The sequence below is a fragment of the Rhinoderma darwinii genome, chromosome 8 (assembly GCF_050947455.1).
Source record: "Rhinoderma darwinii isolate aRhiDar2 chromosome 8, aRhiDar2.hap1, whole genome shotgun sequence".
NCBI lineage: Eukaryota > Metazoa > Chordata > Amphibia > Anura > Rhinodermatidae > Rhinoderma > Rhinoderma darwinii.
The window spans coordinates 120,984,050-120,999,721 of record NC_134694.1 but is presented as its reverse complement, the minus strand read 5'-3'; the positions used below and the strand labels follow the sequence as shown (position 1 = coordinate 120,999,721).

General features: G+C 39.7%; 2 protein-coding genes across 3 annotated transcripts in view; one reads left to right on the top strand and one right to left on the bottom strand.

Moving 5' to 3' along the window:
- The window catches only part of ZDHHC9 (zDHHC palmitoyltransferase 9), a 47,302-nt gene extending 39,598 nt beyond the window's left edge, over positions 1–7,704 (top strand). For both annotated transcript variants that reach the window (XM_075836599.1, XM_075836600.1), the window contains exons 8-10: positions 644–747; positions 3,036–3,123; positions 5,623–7,704. In XM_075836599.1, the coding sequence (XP_075692714.1) occupies positions 644–747; positions 3,036–3,123; positions 5,623–5,760 (330 nt within the window). In that variant the 3' untranslated portion in view covers positions 5,761–7,704. The remainder of the gene's footprint in view (positions 1–643; positions 748–3,035; positions 3,124–5,622) is intronic.
- Positions 7,705–13,647: 5,943 nt separating this feature from the next.
- Positions 13,648–15,672, bottom strand: part of SASH3 (SAM and SH3 domain containing 3) — a 46,304-nt gene continuing 44,279 nt past the window's right edge. The window contains exon 8 of the mRNA XM_075836725.1: positions 13,648–14,275. Coding sequence (XP_075692840.1) covers positions 14,046–14,275 — 230 coding nt within the window. The 3' untranslated portion in view covers positions 13,648–14,045. The remainder of the gene's footprint in view (positions 14,276–15,672) is intronic.

Here is a 15,672-nt window from a genome sequence, read left to right as displayed (position 1 = left end):
ATTATGGAGCATGTCTGTTTTTCCGTGTCTTACGGGCCCCGCTCCCATACTTTGTATGGGAGCACGGCCTGAAAATGCGGGCGGCAGTCAGCAGACGGCCGTGCCCGCAATCATGGGCACATTTTACTCACTTTCACATTATACATAAAATAATCTTATTCCAACACTGTTTATTTCTTAAAGGGACGCTCCCACTTTATATTGACATATTATAGACAGATAGAAGATAACATTGTTAAGGATCAGGAGCCTGTAAGTCAAGACCCCCACTTATTCCTGATATAAATGCGTCCAGCTTCTCGGTGAGTGACTCCGTTTAATGCCGGGTGGAGATTTCCATTATTTGGAATTGCTGAAAGATTCTCTGATTTTCTTAGCACCTTTTCTTTTACGTCCGTGGTTCCCCCGGCAGGAGTCAAAGATTCCATTGCAAAAGTTCCACATTCTCCAAAGAAGTTTGGACACTTTACCGAGTGCTACGGCCTCTTGTTCCCTAGAGAATCCAATGTCTTCCTATGAATTATCGCTGATAAATCTATTCCACCTTCTTTAATTGTCTTCTGTCATGTTTCTGTGTCTGAATATTTATTAAGATAAAACAATAAGAATTTCCTTAGATTTTTTTATTTGTTCTGTCTCATAGATTAAAGGATCCTGGACTGGTAAAAACCGTGTCCAAAACCCTTACAACCACGGTAACCTAATGAAAAATTGCTGCGAGGTGTTATGTGGTCCGGTTCAGCCAAGGTATTGTACAGTGAAACGCGTATAATGAAGGGATATTCATCTTATTACCATTGATAAGAAATGTGTCCTAATATGTGTGGCATCTGGAGCAAGGGTTTACACACAAATCGTGGGATCCCATAGCAAAAAATAGGCCCGTTTAGACCTTTGCCAAATGTACTTCTGTCTTTAGGTCCAAAATAATTTTGCTGATTGATTTCATGATCTATCTGTATAGGAAAGTTCTGTTTTTCTGACTAATATTATTCTGACCACCTGCAGCCTCCACTAGGGGGAGCAAACTGCCTATGGATTTAAACAACTGTTACTCTATGGGATCTGTATAAATCTTCATGCTGTGCAGTCTCCCCATTTGTGGCTGCAGGCAGCAGAATGTTCTCATGTAATTCTATGGGAGCTGTATGTAGTAAGCTCCCCCTAGTGGTGGCTGCAGGCAGCAGAATGTTATCATGTGACTTTATGGGAGCTGTATATATCTGTATGTAGTAAGCTCCCCCTAGTGGTGGCTCCAGGCAGCAGAATCTTATGTAACTCTATGGGAGCTCTATAAATTTGTATGTAGTGAGCTCCCCTACGGGTGGCTGCAGGTAGCAGAATTTTGTCATATGGCTCCATGGGAGCTGTTTATATCTATATGTAGCAAGTCCCCCTATTCCCTAGTGGTGACTACAGGCAGCAGAATGTCATCTTGTAAATCTATTGGAGCTGTATAAATCTGTATGCAGTAAGCTCCCCTAGTGATGGCTGCAGGTAGCAGAATGGTATCATATAACTTTATGGGAACTGTATGTAGTGATCTCCCCCTAGTGGTGGCTGCAGGTAGCCAATCTGACAGTCTACCTGCATGCAGGAGAAGCAAACCAGTCCAGACCTCCTCCCTCGACAAGCCCCGCAGCAGTTGTTTACCCGGCTCTTACACAATTTTTCTGGAGCCGTTTAACCCGGAATTCCAGTTGAGCAAGATCATAGGATTAAATACAAGAATCACATCGGTGGGGGGTCCAGAAGGAATGGGTTCAACTTCTGATGATTGACCTCATTACAAGAGTTTGGTCCTTTTATTATTAGCAGCTCTGATATATATTTTTTGCTACTGAACATGGTAAAATTTATAGATCTTTCCGTCAGCCGCTTTATGGGAAACACTCCATTATTTATACTGAATTATGGGATCGTTCTCACTCTATTCTGGTAACAATTTGTAAGATTTCAGTAGAGTCTGGATTAGGTCCAGCTGCAGATATCTCTGTATACTCTGAACTATTGCTTGATCGCTGCTCTGTAATCTGTAAGTGTTCCCTGAACGATTTGGGATAGATGGTCCTGTCAATCAAACATGTTGTATAAGTGATTGATGGGGTTCAGCAGCTGGGACCCCTTGTCAACCTCCTAATAGTAAAGGCTATGTACACCTTTTAAAAACTTTTTTTATTTTAAAAAAAATACTACCGTGTGATTGGTGCAACTTTGTAATGACTTTGTATTAAAAATTATTTTCACCTTTTGAGATACAGCTGCTTTGTGTCCCGTATACAGAGCAGCTGTATCCAGCATTGAGACTTGAATCTGTCAGGTCAGCGGGACTGACCGGTTCAGTGACATCATGTCCTGCATGTCAGATCCACCTATAATCGATCACATCTAAGATTTGAACTTAGATGTGATCGGTAACCGCTTGATCCTGCGTGTCAGCGGGACTGACAGGTTTAGTGGCAGCAGATCCTGCGTGTCTCTGACACGAAGGAGCAAGCGGTTACCAATCACATCTAAGTTCAAATCTTAGATGTGATCGATTATAGGTGGATCTGACAATCAGGACCTGCTGTCACAGGACATGTCCGTCCCGCTGACCTGACTTTTTCAAGTCTCAGCGTTAGATACAGCTGCTCTGTAGACAGGACACAAAGCAGCTGTATCTCTCAAAAAGTGAAAATAGTTTTTAATAAAACATAATTACAAAGTTGCACCAATCAGACTGATACTGTTTTTATTTTTTTTAAAATGTTTTCAAGAACCTCACATTACCTTTTTTGTTTTCTGATATCCACTACAGGTTATTACACACATGCAAATACAATTTTTCCTGCCGAGTTCGTCACTTTGTCATCGCCTACATTTCCAATCTGATGGGCAATATATTCAGCTCTTATATACCAGAAAGTTTTACTCTGTAATGGAGCAACCACTAGTTAGCAAAAGTCCAAATATATCAATTCTTGTAACAATAAAATCATTTTTATCTACACAAGATCTATATTCACATTTATCCAACTATTCTGTCTCTGCAGTGTGCTGGATAGAAGAGGGGTCCTTAACGAGCTACTGAGTCTTCCGGGACAGTCTGAACAAGAAAACAGCAGTACGCAGCGAGATTCTGTAAGTGTTCTTAAAGGAAAACTGTATTTAAGGTATCTCCTGTATATAATTATATATGTACAGCTGGTATAAGTTATACATCTTCTTGTATATAGTGATATGTACCATGCTGGTATAACCTGGGTATCTTCTGTATATAATTATATATGTACAGCTGGTATAAGTTATACATCTTCTTGTATATAGTGATATGGAGCATGCTGGTATAACCTGGGTATCTTCTGTATATAATTATATATGTACAGCTGGTATAAGTTACACATCTTCTTGTATATAGTGATATGGAGCATGCTGGTATAACCTGGGTATCTTTTGTGTATAATTATATATGTACAGCTGGTATAAGTTATACATCCTCTTGTATATAGTGATATGGAGCATGCTGGTATAACCTGGGTATCTTCTGTATATAATTATATATGTACAGCTGGTATAAGTTATACATCTTCTTGTATATAGTGATATGGAGCATGCTGGTATAACCTGGGTATCCTCTGTATATAATTATATATGTACAGCTGGTATAAGTTATACATCTTCCTGTATATAGTGATATGGAGCATGCTGGTATAACCTGGGTATCTTCTGTATATAATTATATATGTACAGCTGGTATAAGTTATACATCTTCTTGTATATAGTGATATGGAGCATGCTGGTATAACCTGGGTATCTTCTGTATATAATTATATATGTACAGCTGGTATAAGTTACACATCTTCTTGTATATAGTGATATGGAGCATGCTGGTATAACCTGGGCATCTTCTGTATGTAATTATATATGTACAGCTGGTATAAGTTATACATCTTCTTGTATATAGTGGTATGGAGCGTGCTGGTATAACCTGGGTATCTTCTGTATATAATTATATATGTACAGCTGGTATAAGTTATACATCTTCTTGTATATAGTGATATGGAGCATGCTGGTATAACCTGGGTATCTTCTGTATATAATTATATAAGTACAGCTGGTATAAGTTATACATCTTCTTGTATATAGTGATATGGAGCATGCTGGTATAACCTGGGCATCTTCTGTATATAATTATAGAAGTACAGCTGGTATAAGTTATACATCTTCTTGTATACAGTGATATGGAGCATGCTGGTGTAACCCGGGTATCTTCTGTATATAATTATATATGTACAGCTGGTATAAGTTATACATCTTCTTGTATATAGTGATATGGAGCATGCTGGTATAACCTGGGTATCTTCTGTATATAATTATATATGTACAGCTGGTATAAGTTATACATCTTCTTGTATATAGTGATATGGAGCATGCTGGTATAACCTAGGTATATTCTGTATATAATTATATATGTACAGCTGGTATAAGTTATACATCTTCTTGTATATAGTGATATGGAGCATGCTGGTATAACCTGGGTATCTTCTGTATATAATTATATATGTACAGCTGTTATAAGTTATACATCTTCTTGTATATAGTAATATGGAGCATGCTGGTATAACCTGGGTATCTTCTGTATATAATTATATATGTACACCTGGTATAAGTTATACATCTTCTTGTATATAGTGATATGGAGCATGCTGGTATAACCTGGGTATCTTCTGTATATAATTATATATGTACAGCTGGTATAAGTTATACATCTTCTTGTATATAGTGATATGGAGCATGCTGGTATAACCTGGGTATCTTCTGTATATAATTATATATGTACAGCTGGTATAAGTTTTACATCTTCTTGTATATAGTGATATGGAGCATGCTGGTATAACCTGGGTATCTTCTGTATATAATTATATATATGTACAGCTGGTATAAGTTATACATCTTCTTGTATATAGTAATATGGAGCATGCTGGTATAACCTGGGTATCTTCTGTATATAATTATATATGTACACCTGGTATAAGTTATACATCTTCTTGTATATAGTGATATGGAGCATGCTGGTATAACCTGGGTATCTTCTGTATATAATTATATATGTACAGCTGGTATAAGTTATACATCTTCTTGTATATAGTGATATGGAGCATGCTGGTATAACCTGGGTATCTTCTGTATATAATTATATATGTACAGCTGGTATAAGTTTTACATCTTCTTGTATATAGTGATATGGAGCATGCTGGTATAACCTGGGTATCTTCTGTATATAATTATATATGTACAGCTGGTATAAGTTTTACATCTTCTTGTATATAGTGGTATGGAGCATGCTGGTATAACCTGGGTATCTTCTGTATATAATTATATATGTACAGCTGGTATAAGTTTTACATCTTCTTGTATATAGTGATATGGAGCATGCTGGTATAACCTGGGTATCCTCTGTATATAATTATATATGTACAGCTGGTATAAGTTATACATCTTCTTGTATATAGTGATATGGAGCATGCTGGTATAACCTGGGTATCTTCTGTATATAATTATATATGTACAGCTGGTATAAGTTATACATCTTCTTGTATATAGTGATATGGAGCATTATCTTTGCGCTTATTTTCTAAGGTGGCTTCTGTTCCATTGATGCCTAATGAACCTCCTGTAAAGCCCTCGGCCCCAGACGTCCTCACAGATCCTATCGCTCTTGAAATGGCCGTTCAGATCCCCAAAGAATCAGATGGAAAGCCGGAGACAGACAAGTAGATTAATTCAAAGATCTCTCAATGAAAAGAGGAGAATGTGGTGAATCCCTGGGACATCGGGAAAGTGACAGCCGGCCCTCTACGCCTTTTTTCTTTAGTATTTGCTCGTGTTATAAAGGTGACGTCTTGTGAGATGGAGATTCATCTTTATCAGTCTGGAAAAAGTGCTCAATGAAAAAAAATAACAAATAATAAAAAAAAAAGACTTCAGGTGCTAGTCAAACACGCCAATGACATTACCTGTGAGAGCGCTACATAGTCGGAAGTCGGCCTCACCAGGCTGTAATACAGCGACATGTCTCCACTATGGGAGCTGGTTCTTCTGTACCTACAATCGTATTATGCATCCCCTCGACGAACAGCGGACAATCTATCTGGACAAAGCCGCGTGTGGTACGGATGTACGATGTGAGGGTCTGTCTATAGGGGCAACTATGTGTCATATGACTGGCACCATACCTTAAAATATGCATTGCTTTTTATTTGCCATGCCTAAGACTGGAAAAGACGAAGCTTCTGGTAAAGCCGAAACGCATCTGCACTTCTTCCCGGAGGGCAGGAATGATCTGATGTGAATAAGTCATTATGACAACATGGACTCATGATTCAGATCCCAAATGCCCAAAATCAGATGACCCGTATGTTTTGACTTTCCAAAGCTGTATTCCTAGCACACAACCCCATCCCCCCCACTCCGTTTACCAGTCATGACGTAGATGTTTGTTCATGTGGTGTGAGGTCATTCTTCTCCATATCAAGTTCATTCATTTTCAAGCTGTAGATTTTGTGGTCTTGCAAATAACATAACGATTGCGCGCTCAATAGGAGGCGCCAGATGTCTACATTTTCCTTTTTTTTTTAAATATAATTTTGAGGGCATTTTGGAATGACTTCTGAAGTGCAACCAATTTATTGCTGCTGCTCTACGATTCCTATTTTATGACTATACAGAGTGTTAAAAAAACAAAAAAAAAAAACAGAAGAATTTTTCTAATTTATTATTTGTTCCTACAGTGTTTTTATCCTTTTTTTTTTATATTTAATTTTTTTTTTTTTTTTTTTTCACCCAGTAGAGTAGATTTATGGACACCTGAAGAGTATTTCAAAATTGTGTTGCTTACCTATTGATTTCCCTTGGCTGAAAAATAAAATGATATGATTTTAAGTTCGGGAGAGTTAAATGTTCTCCCTGTAATCTCTGCGTATATCGGACGTTGCCGCAGTCTCCAGGCTTTCCATGTCCTCGAGGATGAACCTACAGGACCATCAATATATTCCAAACATTCCTCCATGGCCAGAAACATGAATGACTGTTACTTTACACCGCGGCGTTGACCGCGTCCGTCACGTTCTGTATCCGGTTGCGGATGAACCATTCATAATTTCATTTGCATTCTTCCGTTCTTCCTTGGGATTGAGGCTCGCGTGAACATCCTATATAATGTTTATTCAGATTTGTAATGTAAAGCTCCGCTCTGAAGTTCATAGGGGGACCCCTAAACAACATGTACATGCAGGTGTCATTTTAAAGTGCCAATCTGGGAGCCAGGAGATGGTTCTCCTGACATTTCTATTTTAGTAAATACTTGTATTCTCCATGACACAACAATTCCTGAGCATCTTTTCTAAGTAATTTCCATTAAGCCATTTCTCTGTTATTCCTCCTGGAAATGTATGACTAACGTGACCACAAATTACCGTTCCCATTGTCAAAAGAGTAAGACTGCGTAGGAACATACAAGGGGGAACGGTAACACCCAGTTATCAATTTCTCCATACATTTCCAGGAAAAAAAAAAACAGAGGAACGGCACCTCGTGGCATTCTAAGAAAATATTCTCCAGCATTGTTATGTCTAATTCAGTAAATACTTCTCCATAAAATGTCAGGAGATCCAGCTCTATCTAGCAGGTCCTCTCTAAAGGGGTTGTCCAGGATTACAAAAAGATGGTTGCTTTCTTCCAAAAACAGCACCTAGTATTGCAGTTCCCCTCCATTAAAGTGAATGCGGCTGAGCTGTAATACCAGAAACAACCTGTGGACGGGTGTGGTGCTGTTTTTGGAAGAAATCGGCTTTGTTTTCCTAATCCTGGACAATCCCTTTAACTTGTCAGGGCTGGAGGGAGATGTCCTAGGAAACCGTTCAGCTCTGCTAAATGGCCGAGAAGGCTTGAAGGGGGGAGGTGGCATGTACATCAAGCTGTTTTCTTGCCCCAGATCAGCAGTTTGGGCTTTTAAATGAGTTAATTTCCGCCCGCTGCATTTTCATGAAATTTCACAGAAGTAATAAATGCGGAGGGTCTGTCCTTGACACCTTCTCTTTTACGCCAGGACTCGACGGTGATTTTTTGCGCTGTGAACATCTCACTTTGTGATTGCGGTAACTAGCCGTCTGATTTTTGCATGATATGGCTGCTAAACCTATAGGGGAGAGGGTCATAATAAATCGTATATGTACCTACTGTTTCATCCACCTATTATTTTGGAATTGCATTAAACAATTTCAGATTACAGATTTTTTTTTCCAATTATAAGATCGTGGATGCGTGAAACAACTTGTACATATAACCGCAATAACGTGTCCCGTAATCTACAGCGCTGATGAAGTGCCAACGTAGCAGCTCGTAAAAATTACCATGGGACCCTGGACAAAACGTAGACATGTGACCGTCAATGACATCAATATATCCCCCCCCCCCACCTTTCTTCTTCTTATTGGACTACGGCAGCCATAGACCAGGTCCAGCAGCCGTGCGCTTATATTGACCTTATATTGAGCTTCCAACTGGAAAATAAGGTGAATTATCCTTGTAATTGTGACTATTTTTATGTCCCTCGTTCCACTTCTCTAATCCGCGCTCTATAATTCGGCTCCCTTTGCATTTTGTCTCCTCTGCCGCGAGAGATCGTGCTGTGTAGGAGAATCGCCCCCAATATATTGTAACTATGAGGGCAACGATTCCACAATGTCCAGCCATTGTTGCCTACGTAGTGGATCTCTGACCTGCTCGATCTCATAAAGACCACTTCCATATTTATAAAGCTGGCCATAGACATGTATCTTATTTGATAATAATAAGAGCTCATGCCCACTGCCACGCCTTGTGCACGGAGCCCATATGGCTCCCTAGTATTGGGTGGAGTGCGCACGTTTAGGCTCTGTTGGGCGCTCTATGCATGGAGAACACCTGCACACAGTGTCTTATGGAGCGTTCCGTGATTTATTTTTTTCCTGTACAAATCCAACAGAAGAAGTGTCCCATATGGAGATACAGTAAACTCCTAAACACTTGTATAGGCACCAAATTACGGCTACGTATGACGCCGAGGTTGTCCGGAGCCATCATACTGCCGTGTCCGTGAGCTCCTATTTTCATTAATTGTTCTTCCGAAGAAGTTTCATAGAAATCTCCATCCAGTTCTAAAGGGGATTTAAAGTATCACTGAGCACCCAGCCCCTTGGTTCTGTGAATCATTAAGGGTCCCAGCTCATAGACCACAATCCGTGTTCTCGTCCAACACGGCGGAAGATAACTAAAGGTGGAGTTCCCATTCGTAGGGTATGCTCCCATCTGAGCACCGTTAAATAGAATCTAAATAAATCACTTTGTACATACATTGCATTACTGACCCTGAGTTACAACCTATATATTATAAAGCCGCATCCCCAGGTTTGCTAAATGTTATTGGAAACCGTCAGCAAGCTTGTGGACAGACACACTCCTAACAGCTTAGTCCCTATACAGGTTTTTCCCTACATGAAATGACTGTACAGTGCCTGGCTCTCAGAATGATAATCACCAGACCATGCTCTCGGCAGACACTGATCAAGCAGGGAATGCTGGGGAGATATCCACTCTGAATCCTGCAGAATTGTGAATGCAGCTCTGGAGTATAATAAAGGCTGTAACTCTGATCTGTCCCATTGAATGTGGTGCATGTCTACCAATCAGATCTTGTGTGTCTATGGTGGTTACTCGAATGATCGTTAGTGCAATAATATTATGTTAATAGTGCTGAGTATTTTGTAGTTGCATATCCTTTCGTTTAGATTCAAAGCCAGTAGACTGGTCCTACTCCCAACTAGTGTTGGAAAATTGGAAATTGAATATATTTATGATAGCAACATTTTTCCTGCCTGTTTGTTGTATGATTTGATAAGCGATGCTGGTTCTAGTCTATGACGGGTCCTTCTCCTCCTCATAACATACATCGCATGTAGGACTCCTTGGTCCTGCGAGACTCGGATTCCCGCTGGTGGGAAGTGTTGTTTTTGTTCCTTCTCTCTCAGGTATTAAGTTCCATGAGTTGATCTTGAACATTTATGGAGCATTTTTGTTCAGGTTTTTCTCCCGCATCTTTGGGGTGAGGGTGGGGGCGACTATAAGCATCATTAGCTGCATCGTTCTGCTTCCCAATGTACCATCCCAGTCCACTCGATACGTCATGACCTAAAAGGATAAGGGCTTTGTAAGACTATCAATTCTGTGCGTTCATATATTATTCACCCGTTGCAAAAATTGCTACTGGCCGTAATTCTGAAACCGTTGCAATGATCGTACGATAACAGCAAAACGCTATTTTATTGACTCAATAAAGAAAATAGCCGTAAATAAATATGTCTGCGTCTCGTTCATTCTTCTTTTATTTGTTGTAAAAATTACACCTGAAACATGATGGGATGTTATGTTTCTATGGTGATGGTATGCATCCAATGATACTAAATACACTATATGGCCAAAAGTATGTGGACCCTTCTCCTTATTACTGACTTAAGGTGGTTTCAGCCACACCCATTGCAAACAGGAGCATAAAATCAAGCCCACCGACAAGTAATCTTCATAGACAAAGATTGCTAGTACAATAAATCGAACTAATGAGTTAGGCGCCATTACATGTGGCACGGTCATAGGATGTCGCTTTTACCACAAGTCCGGTGCCCCAGTCACCTGTTAGTGCTATTATCTGCTAGATCTGCTCCGGTCACCTGTAAGTGCTATTAATATTTGTTAGTTCTGCACTGGTCACCTGTAAGTGTTATCTGCTAGATCTGCCCCGGTCACCTGCAGGGGCTTTTATTATCTGCCAGAAATTCCCTGATCATCTGTAAGTGCTATTATTTGCTAGATCTGCTCGGTCACCTGTAAGTGCTATTATTTGCTAGATCTGCCCCTGACACCTGTTAGCGCTGTTATTGTGAAATGCAATCATCTAGGTGTAACAACAGCTCAGCCACAAAGCCGTAGACAACGGAAACTCTGAGTGGGTCGCAAGGTGTAAATCGAATGACGTGTCATAATCACCTCTCGTCTGTTGTATCGCTCACTACAGAGACCCACACTGCCTCTTGAAGCGACATAAGCACCAGAACTGTGCGTCCGGAGCTTCATGAAATCGTTTTCCATGTTCGCCGCACACAAGCCTAAGATCACTATACACAATGCCAAGCAGCAGCTAGAGTGGTGTAAAGCACATCATCACTGGACTCTATAGCAGCATGTTCTCTGGATTAATAAATCATGTATCACTATCTGGCACTCCGATAGAGGAATCTGGGTTAGGTAGACGCCAGGAGAATGCTACCTACTGAAATGCATAACATTTGGTGGGGAAAGAGTCTGAGCTGTTTTTCGGGGTTCAGCCCTGAAATATACTTTTCATTTTTTCACATACATTGTTAGATTGTGCTTTGGATATGAGCGAGGTCAACTCAGAGATGTGCCCATTTTCATCCCAGAATTTATCGTAGATTAAAATAATTTGTGCATCATTTCCTATTAAGTAGTATTTCCTATTTAGCAGTATGTGAATGCTCCATACAAAATTAAGTTATAATGCTTATCTTCAGCTCCACATCAATGAAGAGCAGTCTCTGTGGAGTAGATAAGGTCTCGTGTGTTTATATTCTTCACATTGTAGTTCTTTTATGAACTTATGACTTAGTTGATCTTGAGGTCATCATGGGAAATACAAGAACTGTGGCACCACTACACAAAGAAAGAACTTCATAACTTCAATGGAGGACTGACATTCCTCAGGTTAAGGCACCATTGTTGAAGTCAATCGGATCTAAGCAGAATCATTGACAGATCAGAAACAAGACAAGTAGTATGTTATGTTTTTATGCATTGTGTTGACTTTATTGCCCTTGAGCAGACCCTACTATCCCTTTCTAAAATTCTGTTGAAAAAGCATTTTGATCTAGGGTGTCCATGGGCAGCATAAACCATAAGCCATGGATGGCCCAATTATTATTTTTTTTATCTCATCTAAAAATCCTTTGAGATTTGGCTCTGTATCGGGAGGATAGTGAAGCATGGGAAAACTAGTGGAGGAGGACCAGGAGCTTGTTTCCTCCTCTATTTCTTGCCCTTTGTAAGGAGAAAGGCCATCATGACTCCTTGGCTTCTACCCTACAATTTTTGTCAACATTGTTGTGATTGCATAGAGGGATAGCCTTGTGCTGTTTTGCATAGAACATAGGTAAATGGGATAGGACTAGCCTAAACAAAGCCCTTTTTTTCTTGTGTCCCGTCACATGAATACCTCTATGGTATGTAAGCCCTTGGATGTAGGAGATATCCAACGGAAGGGATCAATATTACACACCGAGAATACCAGACATGTTGGAAAATATCTGTATGGTGATGATCCCTGTGGGCTGCACCATTTCGAAAGAATACCAATATATGGCCACCATTGTTTATTCGAGCTAGTGATGAGGGAATAGATCCACCAGAGTTTAGATTGACATGTCGATTTGTTATCAGTCCACGAATAGTGAATCGATTTGCTGAGTTTGTGGTTTGTCTTTGGAGAGTCAAAATTTTACCAGACAAATTCGCCGGTCGGCTTCTATTGGCTGGAGAATTGGGCAGACACATTTTCTCCTCATTAATTATATTTGTGTATCTTCATGTCATAAACCATAATGGATGCCACCATCTTTATTTTTGGGTTGAAGAAGACAAAAAGAACAGTTTACCGACCTATATACAATTTTATTAGATTTTTTTTAATAGACAGTTTGTAGAAATACAATGTTTATATATAAGTATCTGTTTTATAAGAATGGAAATATGTATAAGGAAGATCTGTCTGATTAGAAATCCATCTACTTGCAATGCCAAGATTTATATTCAAAGCCATATTCATTGTAGAGGGTGAAATATTTTTTGAGGTCCAGATTTTACGCCCATGTCAATACACCTATCAACGTTGACTCGGATACGGCCAATAAATGTCCTCCGTATAAGCACAACCTTATGTCCTTGTCGTGGTGACCAACCAAGTGGAAGAACATTGACCCAAACTGTAAACCCATTCGTAGACATTAGATCACTTTCCTCTATTTTTGTCAATCTTGGTAAAATTGGACAACGTTCTTCATGTCTATCACACAACTATGTGACTAATCTCAGCAGCAAATTGAGATCAGTTAAGTTGGATTTTTTTGGCCAATTACTATTGTTTCTACTTATATAAAACGATATCAGAACCTTCTGTTTTGACATCCCCCTCCTGACTGCATTAGCATAAGCATCCAAGATCAGGAGATCCATGGGGGGCATATTTTAAGATAAAATGTTTTTGACAGACATCTTCCAGTGGTCAAAAGTCCGCAGCCATATTGTGTGTATGACAAAGTATAGCGGCTATCATTGTCTTGTGACCTCAGTGACTAGGCTTTGATTCAGACACAGACTAGAACCACAGTCCTAGAAACAGTCCTAGAAAACCCATTGTTACACTCTCTATTAGGGAATTCTGAGATAATAGAGGGGGGTCCTCTGTTCAGGATCCTCATCTCCTGGTCAGAGTGGAGAGCGGTTACATAGAGCGTCTTACTCTCTCTGGAGGACCTGTCCTGTCCTATATTACACAGACAACACATTGATATGAATGGACACTGTGTAATGCTTCGTTACCCCTTTGGTGGCGCTGCAGGGAAATTGAACACTTACTTGCCAGAATTCCCACAGATTACAGTTGATCGTTCCAGTAGGGGGACACTTATGGATCTGCTTATAGCTAAGAGACCCTTCTAACAAGTAGGGATTGTCCAAAGCGGAAAGCCCCAACAAAAAACATTTACAAGACTGTAAAAAACAAACATATAAAAGTAGACGTAAAAAATGAAACCATCTTTTGTGAATACTATTTGGCTTTCATAGAACATCCCAGCCAGAATATTTTACTTTGATTGATGTTTCCGCATTTTACAAAAACATCCCTAGATTTATCAGAGTCGTTGACTATTACGAGGTAAAGGTTAGGGTCATTGGTATCATCCATCTTGGCTGGTAACTTCTTCAGACGGCTCAGTCTCTGTCGGCTTCTTGATAATAGAATCATCTAAGGACAATCTTTGAAAGTTCTCCTCTGTGTGGTTGATGTCCGACTCATCTCTACTGTTCTCCAGATGCTCAGGTCCCTCGTAACAGCCCGAGTCTCGGGGAAGGTGAATATTTAGATTCATGGATGTCGTCTCAGTCACCTCCTCATGTTCACTGCCGGCTATATTACATCAAGAATTAAAAGAATCAGTCAAGGCAAGTAGACAAGTAAGATTCTGCAATATTCTAATCCTTCAGACTTACTAAAAATGGAAGCTGAATGTTATTTTGGAAAAAAAATATAATATTTGAAGCCCCTAGTAATTGCATTCTTTTAACCTCTTCCTTCCTTCGGATTTTCACTTTTTTTTTCCCTCCCCACCTTCCAAAAGCTATTATTTTTTTATTTTTCCGTCTATATAGCCATACGAGGGCTTTTGTTTTTGCCGGACAAGTTGTAGTTTTTCATGGCACCATTTATTGTACCGCATAATGTACTGGGAAGCTGAAACAAAAATATTTGTGGGGCGATATGGACAAAAAACAGCGATTCCCCATTTTTTGGGGGTTTTGTTTTTACGGAATCCATCAGGCAGTAATAACTTCATATTCTCCTTATTCTACGGATTGATACGATTACGGCGATACCAAATTTATATGTTTTGTTTTATGTTTTACCACTTTTAAAAAACGAAAACTAACTTAAAAAAATCTTTTGTGTCGCCGTGTCCTGAGAGGCAGAACTTTTTTATTATTCCATCAATTTAGCGATGTGAGGGCTTAAATTTTGTGGGTCACGCTGTAGTTTTCACTGATATCATTTTGGGATATATGCGACTTTCTGATCACTTTTTATTAAAAATTTTTGGAGCGCTAAGGTGACCAAAAACCATCAATTTGCATGTTTTATATATATTTTTGTTTACGCCATTCAACCAGCGGGTTAAACAGCGCTGTATTGTGACAGTTCGGACTTTTATGGACGCGGCAATACCAGTTATGTTAACTTTTATTTTTTTCAACATTGATTTAGGGGAAAATTGTGAAAAGGTTTTTTTTTTAAACTTTTAATACTTTATTTTTTTTGTAACATATAACTTTATTTAACTCCCTAGGAGACTTGAAGCAGTGATCGTTGGATCGCTTGCATGATATACTGCAATACTAATGTACTGCAGTATATCGTGATTCTGGCAGCCGGAAACAGAGCTTCAAAGGAGTACAAAGATGGTAGACTTGGGAGCCTTTGTTAGGCCCCCAGGCTGCTATAACAACCATTGTTACCGGCCAATCGTGCCGCGGGGGGTGCGATGGCTTGTTCGAGGGCAGCGCCCCCCTGATTCTAACACTTTAAATGCCGTGGTCGCGATTGACCGCAGCATTTAAGGTGTTAAACGGGCGGAATCAAAGTGATCTTTGATTTCGCCCATTGCAGTGAGGTGCACTCAGGCATCACCCGCTGTGTATGGAGTGAGCTCAGCCCGTGAGTTCGCTCCATACTTCCCCTTAACCCTTATCACGTACAGTTACATGATATTAAGGGGTTAAAGAGCAAAAATGTTGGTTTACATGTCATTC